The 19,065-nt window shown below is 51.4% G+C and overlaps 1 protein-coding gene across 2 annotated transcripts in view; it reads left to right on the top strand.

The window, feature by feature from the left end:
• ECE1 (endothelin converting enzyme 1) overlaps positions 1 to 19,065 on the top strand; it is a 58,590-nt gene that overhangs the window by 20,387 nt on the left and 19,138 nt on the right. For both annotated transcript variants that reach the window (XM_021684102.1, XM_021684101.1), the window contains 6 exons: positions 7,209 to 7,330; positions 8,821 to 8,967; positions 10,078 to 10,143; positions 11,194 to 11,385; positions 17,224 to 17,366; positions 18,612 to 18,726. In XM_021684102.1, the coding sequence (XP_021539777.1) occupies positions 7,209 to 7,330; positions 8,821 to 8,967; positions 10,078 to 10,143; positions 11,194 to 11,385; positions 17,224 to 17,366; positions 18,612 to 18,726 (785 nt within the window). The remainder of the gene's footprint in view (positions 1 to 7,208; positions 7,331 to 8,820; positions 8,968 to 10,077; positions 10,144 to 11,193; positions 11,386 to 17,223; positions 17,367 to 18,611; positions 18,727 to 19,065) is intronic.

Here is a 19,065-nt window from a genome sequence, read left to right as displayed (position 1 = left end):
CCCTTTTTCATTATTGCCCCCTCCCTAAAATTCTTTTCTGTTTTACATTATTTTTTTAATTCAGTTTATTTAAAGAAATAAAAACAGCTCACCATTTTTCTCAACCCCTACCCACCAACTCTGGCAATCACTAATCTTTTTTTACTATAGCTTTGTGAGCTTGGTTTTTGTTATATATGTATTTTTAAATTCCACATATAAGACAGATTATACAGTATTTGTCTTTCTCTAACTTCCTTCACTTAGCATAATATCTTCGAGGTTCATTCACGTTGTTACAAATGGCAAGATTTCTTTCCTTTTTAGGGACAAATAATATTCCTCTGTGTGTGTGTGTGTGTGTGTGTGTTTTGCGTGTACACCACATTTTCTTTATCCATTCCTCCATCAGTGGGCACTTAGGTTGGTTCAATAGCTTGGCTGTTGTAAATACTGCTGCAGTGAATATGGGGGTCCAGATATGTTTTTGAGTTCGTGTTTTTGTTTTCTTTGGGTAAATACCCAGAAGTGGAATTACAGGATCATAGGGTAGTTCCATTTTTCATTTTTTGAGGCACCTCCATACTGCTTTCCATAGTGGCTGTGCAATTTACATTCCTGCCAACATTACACAAGGGTTTCTTTTTCTCTACATCCTCGCCAACATTTGTTCCTTGTCTTTTTGACACAAGCCATTCTAACAGGTGTGAGGTGATATTTCACTGTGGTTTTGGTTTGCATTTCTTGATGACTAATGATACAGAGCATCTTTTCATGTACCTGTTGGCCGTCTATATGTCTTCCTTGGAAAAATGTCTGTTCAGATCGTCTGCCCATCTTTTAATTAGATTTTTTTCTTTGCTGTTGAGTTGTATGAGTTCTTTATATATTTTGGATACTAGCCCCTTATCAGACATATGATTTGTAAATATTTTCTCCCACTCGGTAGGTTGTCTTTTCATCTTGTTGATGGTTTCCTTTGTTGTGCATAAGTTTTTTAGCTTGATGTAGTCCCACTTGTTTATTTTTGCTTCTGTTGCTTTTGCTTTTGGTGTCAAATTCAAAAAGTCATTAGCAAGACCGATGTCAGGGCGCTCACCACCTATGTTTTCTTCTAGGAGTTTTATGGCTTGAGGTGTGATGTTCAAGTCTTTAATCCAGTTTGAGTTCATTTTTGTGTACGGCATGAGATAGTGGTCCAGTTTCATTTTGAGTGTGGCTGTCCAGTTTTCCCAACACTGCTTACAGAAGAGACTGTGGTTTCCCTGGCATATATTCTTGGCCTCTGTGTCATAAATTAATTAGCAATATATGCATGAGTTTATTTCTTTCTATCCTATTCCATTGATCTCTGAATGTGTTTTTCTTTTTTTTTGTTAAAATTTTTTTGGTTAAGATTTTATTTATTTATTTGACAGAGAGAGATAGCGAGAGCAGGAACACAAGCAGGGAGAGTGGGAGAGTTGGAGAAGCAGGCTTCCCGCCGAGCAGGGAGGCCAATGTGGGACTCGTTCCCAGGACCCTGGGATCATGACCGGAGCCAAAGGCAGATGCTTAACGACTGAGCCACCCAGGCGCCCTCTGTGTCTGTTTTTATGACAATACCACAACGTCTTAATTACTATAGCTTTGCAATATAGCTTGAAGTCAGGGAGTGTGATGCCTCCAGCTTTGTTGTTCTTTCTTAAGATTGCTATGCCTAGGGGCACCTGGGTGGCTCAGTTGGTAAGGTCATGATTGCAGGGTGCTGGGATCAATACCCCACCCCCCACGTCGAGCCCCACATTGAGCTCCATGTTCAGCAGAGTCTGCTTGTCCCTCTGCCCCTCCCTCAGCTCGTGCTCTTTCTCTCTCTCAATAAATAAATAAAATCTCTCTAAAAAAAAAAAGATTGCCATGGCTATTCAGGGTCTTTTATGGTTCCACACAAATTTTAGTATTGTTTGTTTTATTTTTTTTTAAGATTTTATTTATTTGAGAGAGAGAGCACAAGCAAGGGGAGGGACAGAGGCAGAGGGAGAAGCAGGCTCCCCGCTGAGCAGAGAGCCTGACAATGATGTGGGGCTTGACCCCAGGACACTGAGATCATGACCTGAGCCGAAGGCAGATGCTTAACCGACTGAGCCACCCAGGCGCCCCTGTTGTTCTATTTCTGTAAAAAATGCCATCAGAATTTGATAAGGATTGCAGTGAATCTGTACCTTGCTTCAGGTAGTATGGACATTTTAACAGTATTGCCTCTTCCAATCTTTGAGCACAGAATATCTTTCCATTTATGTGTCTTCTCCAGTTTCTTTCACTAATATCTTATAGTTTTCAATATACAGGTCTTTCACCTACTTGGTTAAATTTATTCCTAGGTATTTTATTCTTTCTGATGTAATTGTAAATGGGATTGTTTTCTTCATTTCTCTTTTTGATAGTTCATTATTAGTGTATAGAAATACAACAGATTTTTGTGTATTGATTTTGTATCTTGCAACTTTAATGGATTTGTTTATTAGTTCTGACAGGTCTTTGGTGGAGTTTTTAGGGTTTTCTGTATATAATATCATGTTCTCTGCAAATAGTCAGTTTTACTTCTTTTCTAATTTGGATGCCTTTTATTTCTTTTTCTTAACTAATTGCTCTATGACTCTCAGTGCTATGTTGAATAAAAGTGGCAAGAGTGGGCATCCTACTCTTTTTCTGATCTTAGAGGAAAAGCTTTCACCATTGAGTATGATGTTAGCTGTGGGCTTCTCATATATGGCCTTTACCATGTTAAGATACATTCCCTTTATACCCACTTTGTTGAGAGTTTTTATCATCAGTGGATGTTGAATTTTGTCAGATGCCTTTTCTGCATCTATTGAGCTGATCATATGATTTTTATCCTTCATTTTGTTAATGTGGTACATTACATTGACTGACTTGTGAACACTGAACCATCCTTGCATCCCTGGAATAAATCCCACTTGATCATGGTGTATGATCCTTTTAATGGTTTACTGAATTCTGTGTGCTAATATTTTGTTGAGGATTTTTGCATCTGTGTTCATCAGAGATATTGGCCTATAATTTTCTTTTCTTGTGGCGTCTTTGGTTTTGGTATCGGGGTAATGCTGGCCTTGTAAAATAAGTTTGGAAGAATTCCCTCCTCTTCTGTCTTTTGGAAGAGTTTGAAAAAGATTGGTATTAACTCTTTGTTGAATGTTTGATAGAACTCTCGGTGAAGCTGTCTGGTCCTAGACTTTTATTTGTTGAGAGGTTTTTGATGACCAATTCAATCTCCTTACTAGCAGTTGGTCTGTTCAGATTTTCTATTTCATCATAATTTAGTCTTGGTAGGCTGTATATTTCTGGGAATTTATCCATTTTTTCTGTGTTGTCCAAGAAGAATACAAAAGATAATGCTATATATCTGTTAATGTACTGTATGTACACACGAAAGGGAAGGTGTTTCTGCTCCCTAAGAGCTAATTCTCTCCCCCTCTGGGGACAATATTATCCCTGTTGAGAATGCATGATATAGGGCCTTATGGGTAATTTTAAGGAATTTGTATATTCCAGAGCATATTAGGTTTTTTTTTTTAGATTTATTTATTTATGTTAGTGGGGGAGGGGCAGAGGGAGAGGGGGAGAGAGTCCCTAGCAGACTCTGCACTGAGCATGGAGCCTGATATGGGGCTTGATCCCACAACCCTGAGAACATGACCTGAGCCGAAACCAAGTCAGACGCCCAACCAACTGCGCCACCCAGATGCCCCTCCAGAGGGTATTTGAACTCAAAGTAGTTCAAGACACTAGCTCTATAAACTCCACACCCAGGGATCCCCCAGTGCCTGCCAGGCCATAGGTGTCCTATGGGAGAAGACTAAGGAGAGGAGGTAGGAGGATATGCTGGGGATTGTCCCAGCAGGCTCCATGAACCAGAGAGAAGCAAGGGGAGCATGGAGGAGCTTGACCTCCCAGAGCTCCTGCCCCAGCCAGTGTCCGTGTGGGAATACAGGGGGTGTGAACATCAGTTCCTGATGAGGCCTACACTCCTGTCCCTTCCTGCCCCACCTGCCTCATTTCCTCCCCGTGCCAGTCTCTGTCAGGCACTGACCTCGTCACCCTCTCAACGCCCAGAAATGGCCTCCTTCCTCGTCAGAAGTGACACTGGACTCCGTTCTTCGAGCAAACGCTACTGAGGGCTACCCTGTGCCCTCCAGGTACAGGCAAAGAAACAGGGACGACTGGGACGCGAACTAGTGGGTGAAGCGGCCCAAGTACAGCCCCCCACGTCCACTCCACGTGGAGCTCAGCTTTCAGCCCAGAGTTCAGGCAAGGGTTCCCTGGGCTTCCCCTGCCATTCTTTCTCAGGCCCTCCTGGACTTTGTCCTCAGAGCTCTCGCCCTCCCTGCAATCAGATGCTTTGTGATCATCTTATTGCTGTCTGTCTCGCCCACCAGGCCTCATGTGGACAGCCATCCATGTGGCCTGCTGCATTCTCCCTCCAGCCCAGCAGCCACCAAACCATAGGAATTCAATAAACCTTTGTGGGAGAACAAGTGGACGTGAGATCCAGGGTGTGGAGCTCAGAGGAAGTTTGAACTGATCAGGAGCAGCTTCTCAGCTAAGGAGAGAGGGGGCGGGTGCTTGAAGGACACATTCAAGTGATAATGCAGGGATTCTCTTGGGGCAAGATGGATGCCTGGAACTCCTTCTAATGAGCACAGGCAGGCCGTTCCCGGAGCCTTTTTTGGGCCTCTTATCTCAGTGGCCTTGGGCAATGGGGGAGGGAGATGCCAGACCATGGGCCAGAGCACACAGAGCACACTCCCCCGACTCTGGCCCTGGCATTTCAGGGTCATGGCCAGAGCTGCATGTGGAGGGTGAGATGCTGCTTCCAGGCTCGGGCAAGCAACGATGATTCTTGTGCTTTCCCTTCTAAGAGCCTAGCTGCTGGGAGCCATTGTCAGAGAAATGAGGCTCCTGGGCGGGGGTTGGAAACTCCCCCTTTGCTTTCCCTGCATCTCTGCTTCCTGAGTCTGAGGAGCAGGGAGAAGTCCAGCTCTCCCCATTTCTGCCCTCCCCTCAAGGAGGCCCCCTCTCATGCTCTGGAGGGGCAAGGGGGATTACACAGGTGTTTCCAGGCCTCAGCAGCATGGCAGCCTGTGGTTCCCAGGACTGTGTGTGCCCTCCAGAGCCCCTTGTCACTCAGGCCCCTCGACCTCTGTCTCCCTCGGGATTCTCCTGTCTCTGCATCTCCCTTCAGACTAACCCAGGCTGGTCCCAGGCCCTCTTTAGGGCTGTCACCCTGACTTCAGCAAGATGGGGATAGATGCTCTCTGCCCAGAGAAAACCATGATGCTGGTTATGGTAAGAACTGGGGGGAGGGCAGGCGGCTCTTGGGACAAGGGCTGGGAGAGCCGAAGTGACCTCATGTCCTTTGCACCACGAGTCACACCGAACGGGTATTTTTTCTCCAGACAGCATGCCCTTCTATGCTTCTTGTGTTTCCCTAAACTCTCCAACTCCCTCCAAACCTGGGGCCCTTTCCCTGCATTTCTACCTGGTGAATAACTTCATACCTTTAAAAGAACTGCCTTGGGGTGCCCTAGGTCTAGCTCAATCCATGGAGCACGTTAACACCTGATCTGGGTATTGTGAGTTTGAGCCCCACATTGGGCGTAGAGACTACTAAAAATAAATTTTAAAATTAAAAAATAAATGAAAGAACTGGCTCAGAACTAGAGCCCCCCTGACCCCACACTGTGCCACCGAAGGGTGTGACTTTTCTCTGGGTTCCACAGCCATTTGCGTTAACTAAAGCATTTTCGTGTCTCCGGGTCATTTCTTTGCTTGAATGTGTTCACCATTAGACTATGAGCTCCCTGGAGGCAGAGAATGAGCAGGTCTTTTTCATGTCTATAAAACTCCTAGCCCAGCCCAGTGCCTGGCACTTGGTAGGTGCTCCATGCTGGGGCCCTTGTGAAAGAGCATCCCAGGAGAGGCTCCAGGGGAAAGATGGCCTCTGGGAAAGGCCTTGAAGGCTGTAGGGTTTCAACAGTGTCCCATACAGGAAGGGCCAGGATGAGCTTTTATGTGTTTGCTTGTTTGGTGTCTGTGTCCTCACGCTAGAAAGGAAGCTCCGTGGGGACAGGGACGTTGTCTTTTGTGTCCCTGAAGCTTGTGCAGTACCTAGCACAGAGTAAGCATCTGGTATCTATTTAGTGGATGAGTGGATAAGGTTCTGCCAGAAAAGTCTTTGTGGAGAAGGTGGGGTTTGGCGGGGGGCGGGGGGGGCGGTCTTCGAAGGAAGCAAAGGAAGGAATTTCTGGGTCCAGGAGAAGTGAATTTGAAATGAGGAAAAGTGGCTGGAGGAGGGAGGAAGGAGGTCTCCGGGGAGGGAGCAAGTGGACAGAATTGAGGGGGTCAGGGACCCAGGTATGATCCGGAGCTGAGCTCTGAGACAAAGGCTCAGGCACAGGAGCCCCGGCACACAGTAGGCCCTCCATGGCCTGAACAGGCATGTAGTAGGTCCTTCGTGACCTGAACAGCAGGAAGTGGTCGCCTTCACTGGGCACAGGCAGGAGTATAGGAGTATAGGAGTGTGGCCCTCAGCGGGCGGCACCTGGACCAGAACACCAAGGACAGGGAGAAGGGGATGACCGAAGTCTCCCAGGTGTCCTGGTGTAAGGATGGGGATGCTGGCTGCTGAGTTAGGAAGAGAAATGGCAACAGCACTCTGAATCAACTGTAAGTCTGATGAACAAGGCCGGCTCCCTAGAGGAAGAAGGGCAAAGTAAACTAGCTCATGAGGCCTTGGAAGCTTCCATTCAACTCTAATCTATCGCAAGAGAGGTCGTCTGGGATCTGAGAACCAAGACAGGCCTCCATCCCGCACATCAGGCAAGGGTGTCTGGGCCACGCACTGGCCAGCCAGGGAAGCAGGGCCGTCCAGCTGGGTGGCCCGTGCTGCCAACCAACGGACACATCTGCAAACCTGACTGGCAGACAGGGACAAACATGGTATGCTCTTCTTATTTGCACTCAGCAAAAATTAGGAAGCACCTCAGTCTGCCAGGCTCTGTCCAGGCAGTCACACCTGCTGTGGCTAAGGCCTTGCCGCTATCCCGATAGGCAGAAATCCTCTGGTTTTTTTACAGCTGAGCACACCGAGGCTCCCAGAAGGACTCCCCCAGGGCCACGCACTGAGCAAATGGGGGCAGGTCGCAAACTGCTATCTCCTGTCATTCCAGAAAACTCCACGGCCAGCGTGAGCGAGGCAGAAAGGAAGGCCCAAGTATACTACCGTGCATGTATGAACGAAACCAGGATCGAGGAGCTCAAGGCCAAGCCCCTGATGGAGCTGATTGAGAAGGTGAGTTCCTGGAGCCAGCTTTCCTGGCTCTCTCCTGGCCTGTGCCCACCGGCCTGCCCCCCTCTCAGGAGCCGCTGGGGCCAGGCTACCTCACACCCCCAGCCGCCTCACCCAGCTGCACTGTAGAACCTGTCCGGGCTGAGTGTGTCTGAGTGCGTGTGTGTGTGCGTGCATGTGCGTGTGCTCATCTGCACACACACGTCTCTGCAGGTGGGAATCTCTGTATTTGTGGGCGGTATGTGTCAGCATCGTTGTGGATGTCTGTCACGTGTGTGTGGGTCTCTGCATCTGTGTGTGGGATAGAGGCCATATTTACAGAGAAAATGTTTCTCTACCTTGCTGCTTCCTTTTCCTTCAAGGGCGTGTCTGTGTGTAAGGAGGGGTATGTTCCAGGAGGACCAACAGAGAATCTTGGATCGGAAGCAGAAACTCCCCCTGTGAGGAGGACCCCACTTATCCCCAGGCCTCCCCATCCTCCCGCAGGGGAGGAGTCGTTCTTGCCGAGCATCTCCCAGTCGGCCTTGGATGGACTCTTGGGGGTGGGGGGCGCCCACAGCTGGCCACGCTGCCTGTCATCCACAGAGGGTGGCCGTGGATGTTTTCTGCCTGTCCCATGCTCCCTCAACGCCCCGCCTTGTAGCTTGGCTCTGGGAAGGCATCGCAGCAGGGTCGGGAGCTGTGGGCACTGGGGATTGGACAGTCCTCCCCTCTGGCACAGGCGCCACCTGCCAGTGTGTGCCAAGCCAAGGAGACTGAGGAGATTAGAGAAATCCCAGCTCTGGGGCGCTGGCTGGTAGAGCCAGCGACTCTCAATCTCAGGGTTATGAGTTTGAGCCCGACGTAAGGTGTGGAGCCTACTTGAAAAATAAATCCCAGCTCTGAGAGAAACTAGCGACCACTGTTTATCAACCTTTTATTTTTTTAATTTTTTAAAAAAAGATTTTATTTATTTGACAGAGTGAGCATAAGCAGGGGGAGCGGCAGGCAGAGGGAGAGGGCGAAGCAGGCTCTCCGTTGAGCAAGGAGCCCGATTCAGGACTCAGTCCCAGGACCCTGGGATCATGACCTGAGCCGAAGGCAGACGCTTCACCGACTGAGCCACCCAGGCGCCCTCTTATCAACGTTTTTAAAAAAATATGGTGCTCCCATAAGCACAGTTGATTTATGCTTTAATAGAAATCATATCACGTGATTCAGCATGCGACCGGTGAACAGGGTGCGGGAAAAGTCTCCTTCCCATCCCATCCCCAAGAGCCGCTGCTACGTGGATTCCTTGGCTTGCTTATTCAGGATCGGTCTCGCTCCAGGCAGCGTCTCCTGTGTGCTGGTCAGAAACTCTAATGAAGACCATCCCTTTCATTTGCTCTTGAGACTCAGAGAGGTCAGATGACCGCTCCAGGGTCACAGAGCCGGTCAGTGGCAGGAGCAGAATTCACGCTGGGGTCTCCCTGCCACCTCATCACCTCGCTGTTCCCTCTCCCTCCCCACAGCTAGGGGGCTGGAACATCACCGGGCCCTGGGACAAAGACAACTTCCAGGACACTCTGCAGGTGGTCACCTCTCACTACCGCACCTCCCCCTTCTTCTCTGTCTATGTCAGTGCTGACTCCAAGAATTCCAACAGCAACGTGATCCAGGTGAGCCGGCCTGGAACCCTAGGAAGAGGAATGGGCATGTTTTGAGTTTCCCCTCATGACCTGTTTTGAGTTTTGCAAGTGCCAGAGTAGGGGCAGACTTGCCCTGGGTGACAGGCTCCTGGTTTCTGAGCCTTGGTTATTTCTGGAGTCTCTGAACCATGAGATGTTTATAGGCGAGAAGTCATGAAAGGGCAGGCCACCATTTTTGGGGGTGGGATGGGGAGCGGGGGGGGGTGGGGCGGTCACCAAGGCACAGGTGCATCTCCGGGATTCTGATTGGTCACTGTGGGCCCCAAGAGTGATGTCAACTCCTAGACACAGCTAAAGCCACCTCCTGGTCCCCCAGCCTCAGCCCCCGGCCTCTGTGGCTCTGCTGGGAATGGCTCTGAGTCCGTCTCTTCCGGCCAGAGCCTGCCCTACTTTGTGTCGGCACGCCCAGGGAAGCCCCCGACTGCCCAGCCTCAGATGCAGAAGCCAGGAGCCCAGGCTGGGCTGAGGTTCCCACCCAGCGCTGTGTCTCCCTCATCGCGTGACCTCGGACAAGTGCCTCCACCTCTCTGAGCCGCAATTTCCTTACCAATCACAGGAACTGTAGAAGCACCAGGGTGTGGCCACAAGGCTCTGCTAAGTTGCTAGTCAGGAATTGACCCTCCCCTACCTGCCAGACCCTCAGCACATCCTCTCCTGGCAATGTCTCCTTGAATCCTCGTTCTAGCTCTGAGGGTGAGATTCTAGTTCCCCAATTTTCCAGAGAAAGAACCGGAAGATCAGAAAGCTTCAGTAACTTGACTAAGGCTATGCCGGGTGTGAGTAGCTCTTAACCACTGCACCATCTTGGGAACTGTTTTGTTAAGTGGAGGCACGGTGCCAAGCCTAGGAGGGGCTTAGTGAGGAGGGTGGCTCGGACCCTTCGGAAGGGCCCAGAATCCCTGTGCTTGGGCAGGTATGCAGCCAGACATGTGCCTGTCCCCACCCTGGGGCCTCCGCAACCAGCTTCTGCTTCTGCTGGGGCCAGGCTGGTCCCGCATTGCCATGTACCGGCTGTCCCCACAGTGGACCGTGTACACGTGTGACAGGAGCGCCCCCTCACTCCTGTCTTCCTCTCTCCAGGTGGACCAGTCCGGCCTGGGCTTACCCTCAAGGGACTATTACCTGAACAAAACTGAAAATGAGAAGGTGAGTGTGATTCAGAGGCAGTGGCTCCCAGCCCACACCCCACGACGTTTTACCCCGTTGATGTCCCCTCAGTGCCCACACCTGTGTGGGTCTTCAAAGCTGGAGTTGCACAGAGGTGTCACTTACCTGGTGGGTGCTGGGCAGTCCCTGGCAGGGGAGGGGACCCCCCCCACCTCCGGCTGGCTGTTTCACATTCAGGCGTCGTGGGCACAAGAGGCAGGGACAGGTGTCAGAGCAAGACAACAGTAATGGCCGCTGTCATTTGTGGGTGCCAGGCCTCTTATATACTCACCTCTGGCCCTCCCGGTAAGCCTTCAGGTACAGAACATCTCTGAACCTCGTTCACCTCATCTGCCACGTGGGCATTATCTTTACCTTGCCTTTTACAGAAGAGAGAGAGCAAGGCTCAGAGACGCCAAGTGACCCACTCAAGGTCCCACAGTGGTGAGGCTGAGATTCTTGTCGGGACCCGCTAACTCTGAAACCCATGCGTCTCATGATGCCCCGGGGAAACCTCTCCTGAGGTTCATCGTCTCTCCCTGCACTATCTGCCCCCTTGTACTGAGCAGGTACCTGCTCGGTGCCCACTGCTGGGGGGATAGTTGTGACTAAGACGGGCATGGTCCCCGCGCCACGGGGCTTGGAGTCTAGCAGGGGAGGGGGACGTTAACTAACTAACCACCCAGTAAGAGGCATAGTGACCCATTGTGACAGCTCAAGGGTGAGCTGAGAAAGTTGAACACGGCAGCCTAATTCAGATCTGGGGACACAGCAGAGAAGCGCAGCTCAGAAACAATGTGTTCTAAGAACTGAAAGATCGTCTGTTGGTAACTTTCACGTGCCGAGCATCCGAGATGGGGTGTGGGCCGGGACCACAGGGACCCACCTGCCGGGGACGTGTGGGCCTTGTCCTGAGTGCTAGAGCCAGGACCACCCCTGCAGTGGGTTGGCAGTGGCTTCCTGCGCTGGGCCGGCCCTGCCCCGCCCGCCACCCTTGTCCAGTAGGCCGTGGGTGGCAGCACTGACAAAGAGTGGGTGCCGGGCCCACAGGTGCTGACGGGGTACCTCAACTACATGGTCCAGCTGGGCAAGCTGCTCGGGGGAGGGGACGAGGACGCCATCCGGCCCCAGATGCAACAGATCCTGGACTTTGAGACGGCGCTGGCCAACATCACCATCCCCCAAGAGAAGCGCCGGGACGAGGAGCTCATCTACCACAAAGTGACCGCGGCCGAACTGCAGGTAACATGGAGCCCGGGACAGGCCCAGGGCTTCAGGACATAGGGCACTGGGCTGGGGTTTTTGTACCCACTTCGTCAGATCCTCGGAACAACCCTATGAAGCAGGGATGGTTGTTAGCCCAGTTTGCAGATGGGAAAACTGAGGCTCAGAGAGATTCAGTTACCTGCTGGAGGCCACACAGCTTTTCCGTAACAGCATTTACCCGGGGAGGCTCTATCACGATGATAATCGCTCACACTGATTGGGCATTTCCAGTCTCAAGCCCCAGCCCCAGTCACATTGAGCCCGGTGCACAGCAAACAATAGCTGTGAGGGGTGGGTTCTGTAGTCACTTCTCCCTTTTCCAAAACAGGAGGTTGAGTGACATGTTCAAGGCCCTGAGGCTCCCTGAGTATCAGGGGAGCTGGACATTGGACTCAGGCTTGGCTCATGGGATCTCTGCTCTTGACCATGGCCCCTGGCAACCTCCCGGAGGTGTAATGGGGTTGCTCCCTGTCACTGGGTGTAACCCAACGGTGAAGCCAGTGGCCCCTCTGCCAAAGCCAAAGGCTGCCCCCTGGTGGCTCCTTGGGACTTGCAGGTGGTGAGTTGAGGTGCTCCCCTGCCAGTTCCATCTTTCCAGTTCACCGTGTGTCGGTGTCTGGTCTTAGCCCAGGTCCCCAGGATCACAGAGGAATCAGCAGAGTGACCTTGACCAGTCTTCCCGTTTCCTGCCATTGCCTGGGAATGCCTGGGGAGGCCTGCTTCCCCGCTGGGGAGGATGATAGGCCTCTTGTGTCCCACTTGTGTTGGGGTTCCACCAACATGTCTCCTCCCTCCTGCTCTTCCTTGACCAGCCAGGTCCTGCCCATCCATTTGAGTTGGCTCATTTCTTCTCCTTTCAGGAAGAACACCTAGGGTCCCTACGCTTTTTCTCCGTCCATCCCTCCCCCTGACAGGTATATATGGGGCCACCCTCGGGCCTCGCTCTGGAGGTACTTCCAGGCTAGGGAGGCACACCAATGAGCAGACAATCCCAGACTCATTGCTGAGTGCTTTGGGAAAGGAGGGCCGTAGGACAGGGATAGGACGGAGCCAGGGAAGGGGAGTCTGATGAGTGGGTAAGCAGTCGCCAGGCTGGCCAGCTGTCCCAGGTGGAGCGGCAGCCCAGGCAGAGCTGGTGCTAAGGGCAAGAGGGCCGCTTGTGGGTGTCAGCTGCCCCTGAGGTCCCCAGAGAAGTTGGCATCGGGGTGAGCGGTGCTGTGTGGTTGTTACAGAGATCAGCAGACCATTGGCTGCCATCTGGCACTGTTTTTCCGCCCTGAGGCCCAGCAGTTGGAGGAGATGCTGTTTGTGCGATGCAGTTTGGTTTGCTCGAGCCGCCTGCTTCTCCCAGGAAGGGCCCCCGCGGCCGCCCAGCCGCCCGCCCCCAGGGGCCATGGTGCCGGCTGACTACCCCAAGAGTGGCAGAGAAGACACGGTAGCCCTGAGCATCTCCGCCCCGGCGTGGCTTCCACCTTCGACCCCTGGGCACCCTGTCACATGGCTTTTCCCTTTCCCTCCTCCCTCCCTGCTGCAGAGCTGCCAGGGTGGGGAAGACATTAGCGGAGGGACAAGCCCTGGGCTTGGGGTCAGAAGACTGTTCTGGCCCAGCCCCACAATGAGCTGTGTGACCCTGGGCAAGTCACACGACCCCCCTCTTCGCACCTCGACTTCCTTCCTTGTAAAATGGGGCTTTGCTCGCTCCTTCACACCTGCTGTGTTCCAGAACGCAGAGACAGATGAGGGGCAGCCCCTGTCCCCATAAGGGGCAGTGGTTCTTTACTCTGGCCACAGGGTTCTTTGAGAACAAGTTGGAAACTATGAAGTGTCTCCCAGAGGAACTGGGCATATGTAGATATGTAGATATAAAAAATTATGTCTAACATCTAAAGATTAAGTCCTGGATCCCTGTCCTCCAAAAGAATCTCTACCTGGGACTTCATTTTATAAACTGACATGCACAATTCAAACGTATTATAGTAATCATTAGTATTATTCCTTTGTTGGTGGTGATGCCTGCCCACGTCTTCAGCACTTAACCTTATTTGATTCCTTCTAACCTAGGACAGAGACTATCTTGCTGTTCCCTGGTATCTCGAAATTTGTTCTCTTCCTATACCCCAAGTGACTCTAGGAAAGGTGCAGCAGCCTTCACAGTATGGCTAGCCCCACCAGAATACAGAGTGGTTCAAGGCTAGCCCTCAGCAGAGTCTGAATTCAGAGCCCTGAATCAAACATCCTTCTGTTGCTTCTCTGGAGGGGCCTGAGGACCTTCTCTTTCCTCTCTAGGACCTTCCACATCAGAAGTTGTTTGGGAATGAGCCCTATTCTCTGCTCTAAATTCTCCAGCTGAGATAAAGTCTGATAGCATCTTTCTTTTCTCTTATTTGCAAGCCTACTTGAGCTGGTTGGTTGGTGACCAGCAGTACCCTTTGGCTGCAGGTCTGGAAAATAGAGCCGACTGGTGTGCCCCAAAGGATTTGAGTCACAAGGAGAATGTCCTGGTCAGTTAAAACAGCCATTTCCATGGAGACAGATCGAGGCACACATGTCTAAGTTAGGCGTTCACTAAAGCAAGATTGAAAATGTGAACATTCTGGTATTCAACACGCACCTTATCTGGGGTTGTGGGAGTTTACCTGCACAGAACACCTGTTCTGCCTAAAGAAACAGGCTGTTAAGTACACAGGGATTTATCACCCCCTGATGGCTGTGCCCTGATCGGAGAGTTCCAGTCGCCTGCAGTTTGTAAAGCTCTCATTAAATGCATAAACAACGGCATTCTGTAAACTTGGTGAATTTCCCAGGTGCCTTTGCTAGCCGGTCATGCAAGCAGGTGTCTCTCCGTGCCAAGCCCCATTTGACTATCTCACCTGGACCCCCGCCCCCCCGTTTTGCAGCCCTGGAAATGTTATGGAGAAGCCCCAGAGGTTGACCTGCCTGAGGGGCTCCTGCCAGGAGGAGAGAGCAAATGGACAGGCTAGGGTAGGGAGAGAGGCAGCTCACGTTGGATGAGCAGGCCATCCCCACGAGGTCCAGAGCAGCCGACCGTGGGGGGTGGGGGCCGGAGAATTATCGTCCCCGTCTCAGGGAAAGGCTCCAGAATGGCTCGAGCTCCCAGAACTGGTTCATGGTGGGGACTCTGATCCAAGTCTTCTCGCTCCGAGACTCACTTGGGTCATCTTACTGCCGGGCAGGCCGGGATGTGCCGGGCCCACTGGGCTCTGCTCTGCCCAGCCGTGTGGGTAGTTTGCGGTGGGTCACGGTGTGAACACAAACACCCCCCCACCCCCGGCCCCACCAAGAGCCAGCATGTCACTGCCTGTGGGAGCTGCCCTCCTCTGTCCTCTGAGGTCCTTGCTCCCTAGCAGCTGAGCTGCCCTTTGAAACCGGAGAGGTAGGTGAGCCTGGCTATTAGACACGCCCAGTCACTGGTTAACTATGCGACCTCAGGAAGGGTCACCTTAGCTCATCTGCGGAGTCAGTATCTGGTAAGTGGAGGGTTTTATGACTGCTCTCACTGAGGACATCATAGGGATTTACCAGCAGGTTATAGATTCATCTGATGTTATGGTTTGATTTTACATTTTTTTTTTTAAAGATTTTATTTATTTATTTGAGAGAGAGAGACTGAGAGAGAGAGCACATGAGAGGGGGGAGGGTCGGGAGGGTCAGAGGGAGAAGCAGACTCCCTGCCGAGCAGGGAGCCTGATGTGGGACTCGATCCAGGGACTCCAGGATCATGACCTGAGCCGAAGGCAGTCGCTTAACCAACTGAGCCACCCAGGCGCCCTGATTTTACATTATTGATCGATCTTACCATCTGAAAGCCATGTCTAATGTGTCTCTCACTGCCTTTGTCTTCCGTTTTGCCCTTTCTCAAGGGAATAGAGAACAGAATTTGGAATCGTTCAACCCAGACCCACTGTTGGGAGACCTTGAGAATGATGACAATAGCTAATATCGATTGAGGATTGAGTGGTTGTTACGTAGCAGATACCATTTAAGTGACTGATGCAGATAAGCACTTCTGCTGTATCACACAGTGTGTGTAGTTCGGAAAACACTGCATTCTGGAGAATCACAGGACAAGAAATTTACTAAAAATAACAAGACATATGGGAAAAACAGGACTTAGAGTTCCGGTCATCTGCAGTTTATGAAGCTCTCGTTAATTGTACAAACGCTCACAATTAGATTCAAAAGTTGGGCAACTTTAAGGACATGATGCTCAGTGAAATAAGCCACTTACAAAAAGACAAACACTGTATGGTTCCATTTATATGAGGTAGCTAGAGCCATCAAATTCACAGAGACAAAAAGGAGAATAATGCTTCCTGGGGGCTCAGGGGAGGGAGCTGGAGAGATTATTGTTTAATAGGTGTAAGTTTCCATTTTGCAGGATGAAATCTGGAGATGGATGGTGGTGGTGGTTGCACAAGAGTGTAAACGTACTTAAGGACTGGACTGGGCACTTAAAAATGGTTAAGAGGGTACATTGTATGTTTGTGTGTCTTACCACAATTAAACCCAAAAGTTGTGCAAGTTTGTAATCAAAGCAATAATTGGAACCTGGAGAGAGAGCTCAGCATGAGTGGAGGCTGCCCGGTGGGAAGGGGAAAGTCTGGCTGTGGACACAGAGGCTCTGCAGACAGATGAGCCCTGGGCAGTGGGGCCGCCATTAGGTGGGCCGAGAGCAAGCTAGCTGTTCCAAGCTGCGAGGTACCCCAAGCCCGCCAGTGCCTCTTTGGGGGGGGCGAGCTCTGTTGGCAGGCGCTCGTTTTAAATTATCTTAAAATAGAGCTGACCAGGGACATCTGGGTGGCTCAGTCAGTTAAGCATCCGACTCTTGATTTTGGCTCAGGTCATGATCTGAGGGTCAGGAGATCGAGCCCTGCATCGGGCTTCACGAGCTCAGCGCTGAGTCTGCTTAGGATTCTCTCTCCCCCTCCCTCTCTCTGCCTCTCCCCCCCATAAATAAATAAATAAAATCTTATTTTTAAAAATGGAGTTGACCAGCTTCCTGTGCATCAGCTGAGCTGAGGGCTTTTCCTTTCTTGCTGAAGGTTGTCCTTGTGAGCTTGCTTTTTCAGATCCCATGCCTGAGAAAAATTACCTGTGGACCCAAGCGTTGACACTTTATACCGCTGTCGTTCTTGAATTTAGCAGTCATATAGACTAAATCGCATAGAAGCTAATTGATATTACAGAAGGACATGCTGAGTAGAACAGACAGCATTAACCGGTTTAATCCTTACACCAAGCCTCCGAGGTGAGTTCTATTATGATGAGGCAACCACTTTTCAGATGTCACCCCGAGGCACAGAGAGGTTCATCCACTTACTCAAGGTTACACAGCGAATAAGTAAGAGAGCTGGAATATGAACCCAGGCAGTTTGGCTCCAGATGCTCCACAGTTTTCCATTATAGGCCTGTCTGGACTCAGTTTCTTCATCCCTAAAGTGGGGATAATGGTACCTACCACCTAGGCCTGTCCTGAGGTCCAACTCAGAGAAGACGTGGGAGTCCTTTGCAATGGCGTCTGGCACAGGAGGGCTTGATGAACGGGCAGCTACTGTTGCCATCCCCGTGTCCCCTGTGTTCCGTCCCAGCTCCATTGCAAGTTGGAGTTGGTGTTTGGCTCCTTAGAGTTCTGTCTCCAGCATCTCTGATGGAAGCCAGGCAGCCTGAGTGTGGTATCTGCCCAGTGCCCGGTGCCCTGTCGGTGCCCAGCTCTTTGGAGGCACGATGGCGCCTTCTAGGGAAGAGCACCCTGGAGGCAGCTCAGCTGCAGTCACCCTGTCTCTTCCTTTCCAGGCCTTGGCGCCCGCCATCAGCTGGCTGCCCTTTCTCAACACCATCTTCTACCCCGTGGAGATCAATGAGTCCGAGCCCATTGTTGTCTACGACAAGGAGTACCTGGGGCAGGTGTCCACCCTCATCAACAACACGGACAAATGGTAAGGGACAGCCAGTGGCCTGGCACCCCGCCTCTCGCAGCCAGCCCTTGGGGTCCCACACCGCCCTGCTCTTCTCGGGGCCAGACGGGCAGGGGCAGCCGGGGGACAGACTGACTCAGGGGACTGGGCCCTGGGGAGAGGCAGCCCGTTCGGATCCCAGCCCCTCCGCCCACCAGCTCTGTAGCCTTGGGCAAGTCTCTCGCCCTTTCTCGGGTTCAGGCTCCTGTCATAAACTGGGGATGGAAATAGCACCTACCCTGTGAGGATGTGAGAACCAAGTGAGGGAATGACATGGAATGGGGCTCGATGTTCACTGATATTTGTAGGTACTATTTATGATTTTTTAAATAATTTTAAAGATTTGTTGTGGAGGTTTTTGAAAACTACAGACAAAATAGGAAAAAATTAGTATTACCCAGACACTACTGTTGATTCTATGGGGTGTGTATGTGTGTGTTTGTAAAGAAGAGAAAGTGTATATGTGTGTGTGTGTGTGTGTGTGTGAGAGAGAGAGAGAGAGGGAGGTGAATTTTCTAATACGTGGGTCCTTTTTGTCCCCATCCTTGTGACCACATGGGTACTCTGCTTTTCCCTTGACCTTCATCAAAAGCATTTTCCCCATGTTACCCCGCACTCCCTGTGGACCTCATTCCGCGTGGCTCTGCATCCTTCCATCAAGTATACGTGTGATTATGGACTCACTCCTACCCCTACTGTCACACATTTAGGTTGGTTCCAGTTCGAGGCTAGATGTTCACTGTTGTGAGCACCTCTTGGTGCTAAGGTGATTTCCTTGCAAAGGTAGCAATAGGCACGGATGATTCTCTGGGCCCTGAGGGGAGGGGGCAGTGAGCTCACTTTCCTGCCCCTCCTGTTCTGAGCCCCTCCCCCATCTCTGGCCTTCTGGCTGGGACATCTCGGAGCTCCTCCCTGCTCCAGCCCAGTAGCACACCCCAGTCTCCATGCTGCCTCACGGCTCCCAGAGAAGAGGCAGCTATGTGACAAACACAAGTCACTGCACTAGGCACCGAGTGGTGTTCAGAGAGGACCCAGGCTCTGCCTTGAAGAGCTGACATTCTATGTGCTTAGTGAGCAGTAACCCATCAAACTGGGGCAGGGGAGGGGAGGGAAGAGCCTGCGATCCAAAGGCCAGGTTTGAGCGCCCCCTAAAGGTCAGCCTGGGAAGTGCTGTGATGCTTCCCCGCTCTGGGCCCTTCTGAGCTGTCTGATCTCCTCTTGCCCCAGCCTGCTAAACAACTACATGATCTGGAACCTGGTACGGAAGACAAGTTCCTTCCTTGATCAGCGCTTTCAGGATGCCGACGAGAAGTTCATGGAAGTCATGTATGGGACCAAGAAGGTGAGCCTGTTCCAGTGCATTCCCTTTCACCTGCTGAGCACCTACTGTGTGCCAGGCCCTGGGTTGGAGGCTCTTGCGACCTCGATGTCCCCCAGAGCTGTGGAACTTGTGAGGGAGGTAGAGGGTAGGCAGAGAATGGAGAGGGCCTCTGAAGGGGTCCACTCGGATGTCCCTGGGCACAAGGGCTAGATCTAAGCTAGTTGGAGGTGGACAGAAGCTTCCAGAAGGAAATGATTACGCTGGGTCTTACTGGGTAAAGAGGAGTCTTAGAGGGGCACCTGGCTGGCTCAGTTGGAAGAGCATGCATCTCGGGGTCATGAGTTTGAACCCCAAGTTGGG

This window comes from Neomonachus schauinslandi, chromosome 4, assembly GCF_002201575.2.
Source record: "Neomonachus schauinslandi chromosome 4, ASM220157v2, whole genome shotgun sequence".
NCBI classification, from domain to species: Eukaryota; Metazoa; Chordata; class Mammalia; order Carnivora; family Phocidae; genus Neomonachus; species Neomonachus schauinslandi.
Note: the sequence above shows the minus strand (reverse complement) of the source record. Positions and strands in the feature narration are given on the sequence as shown.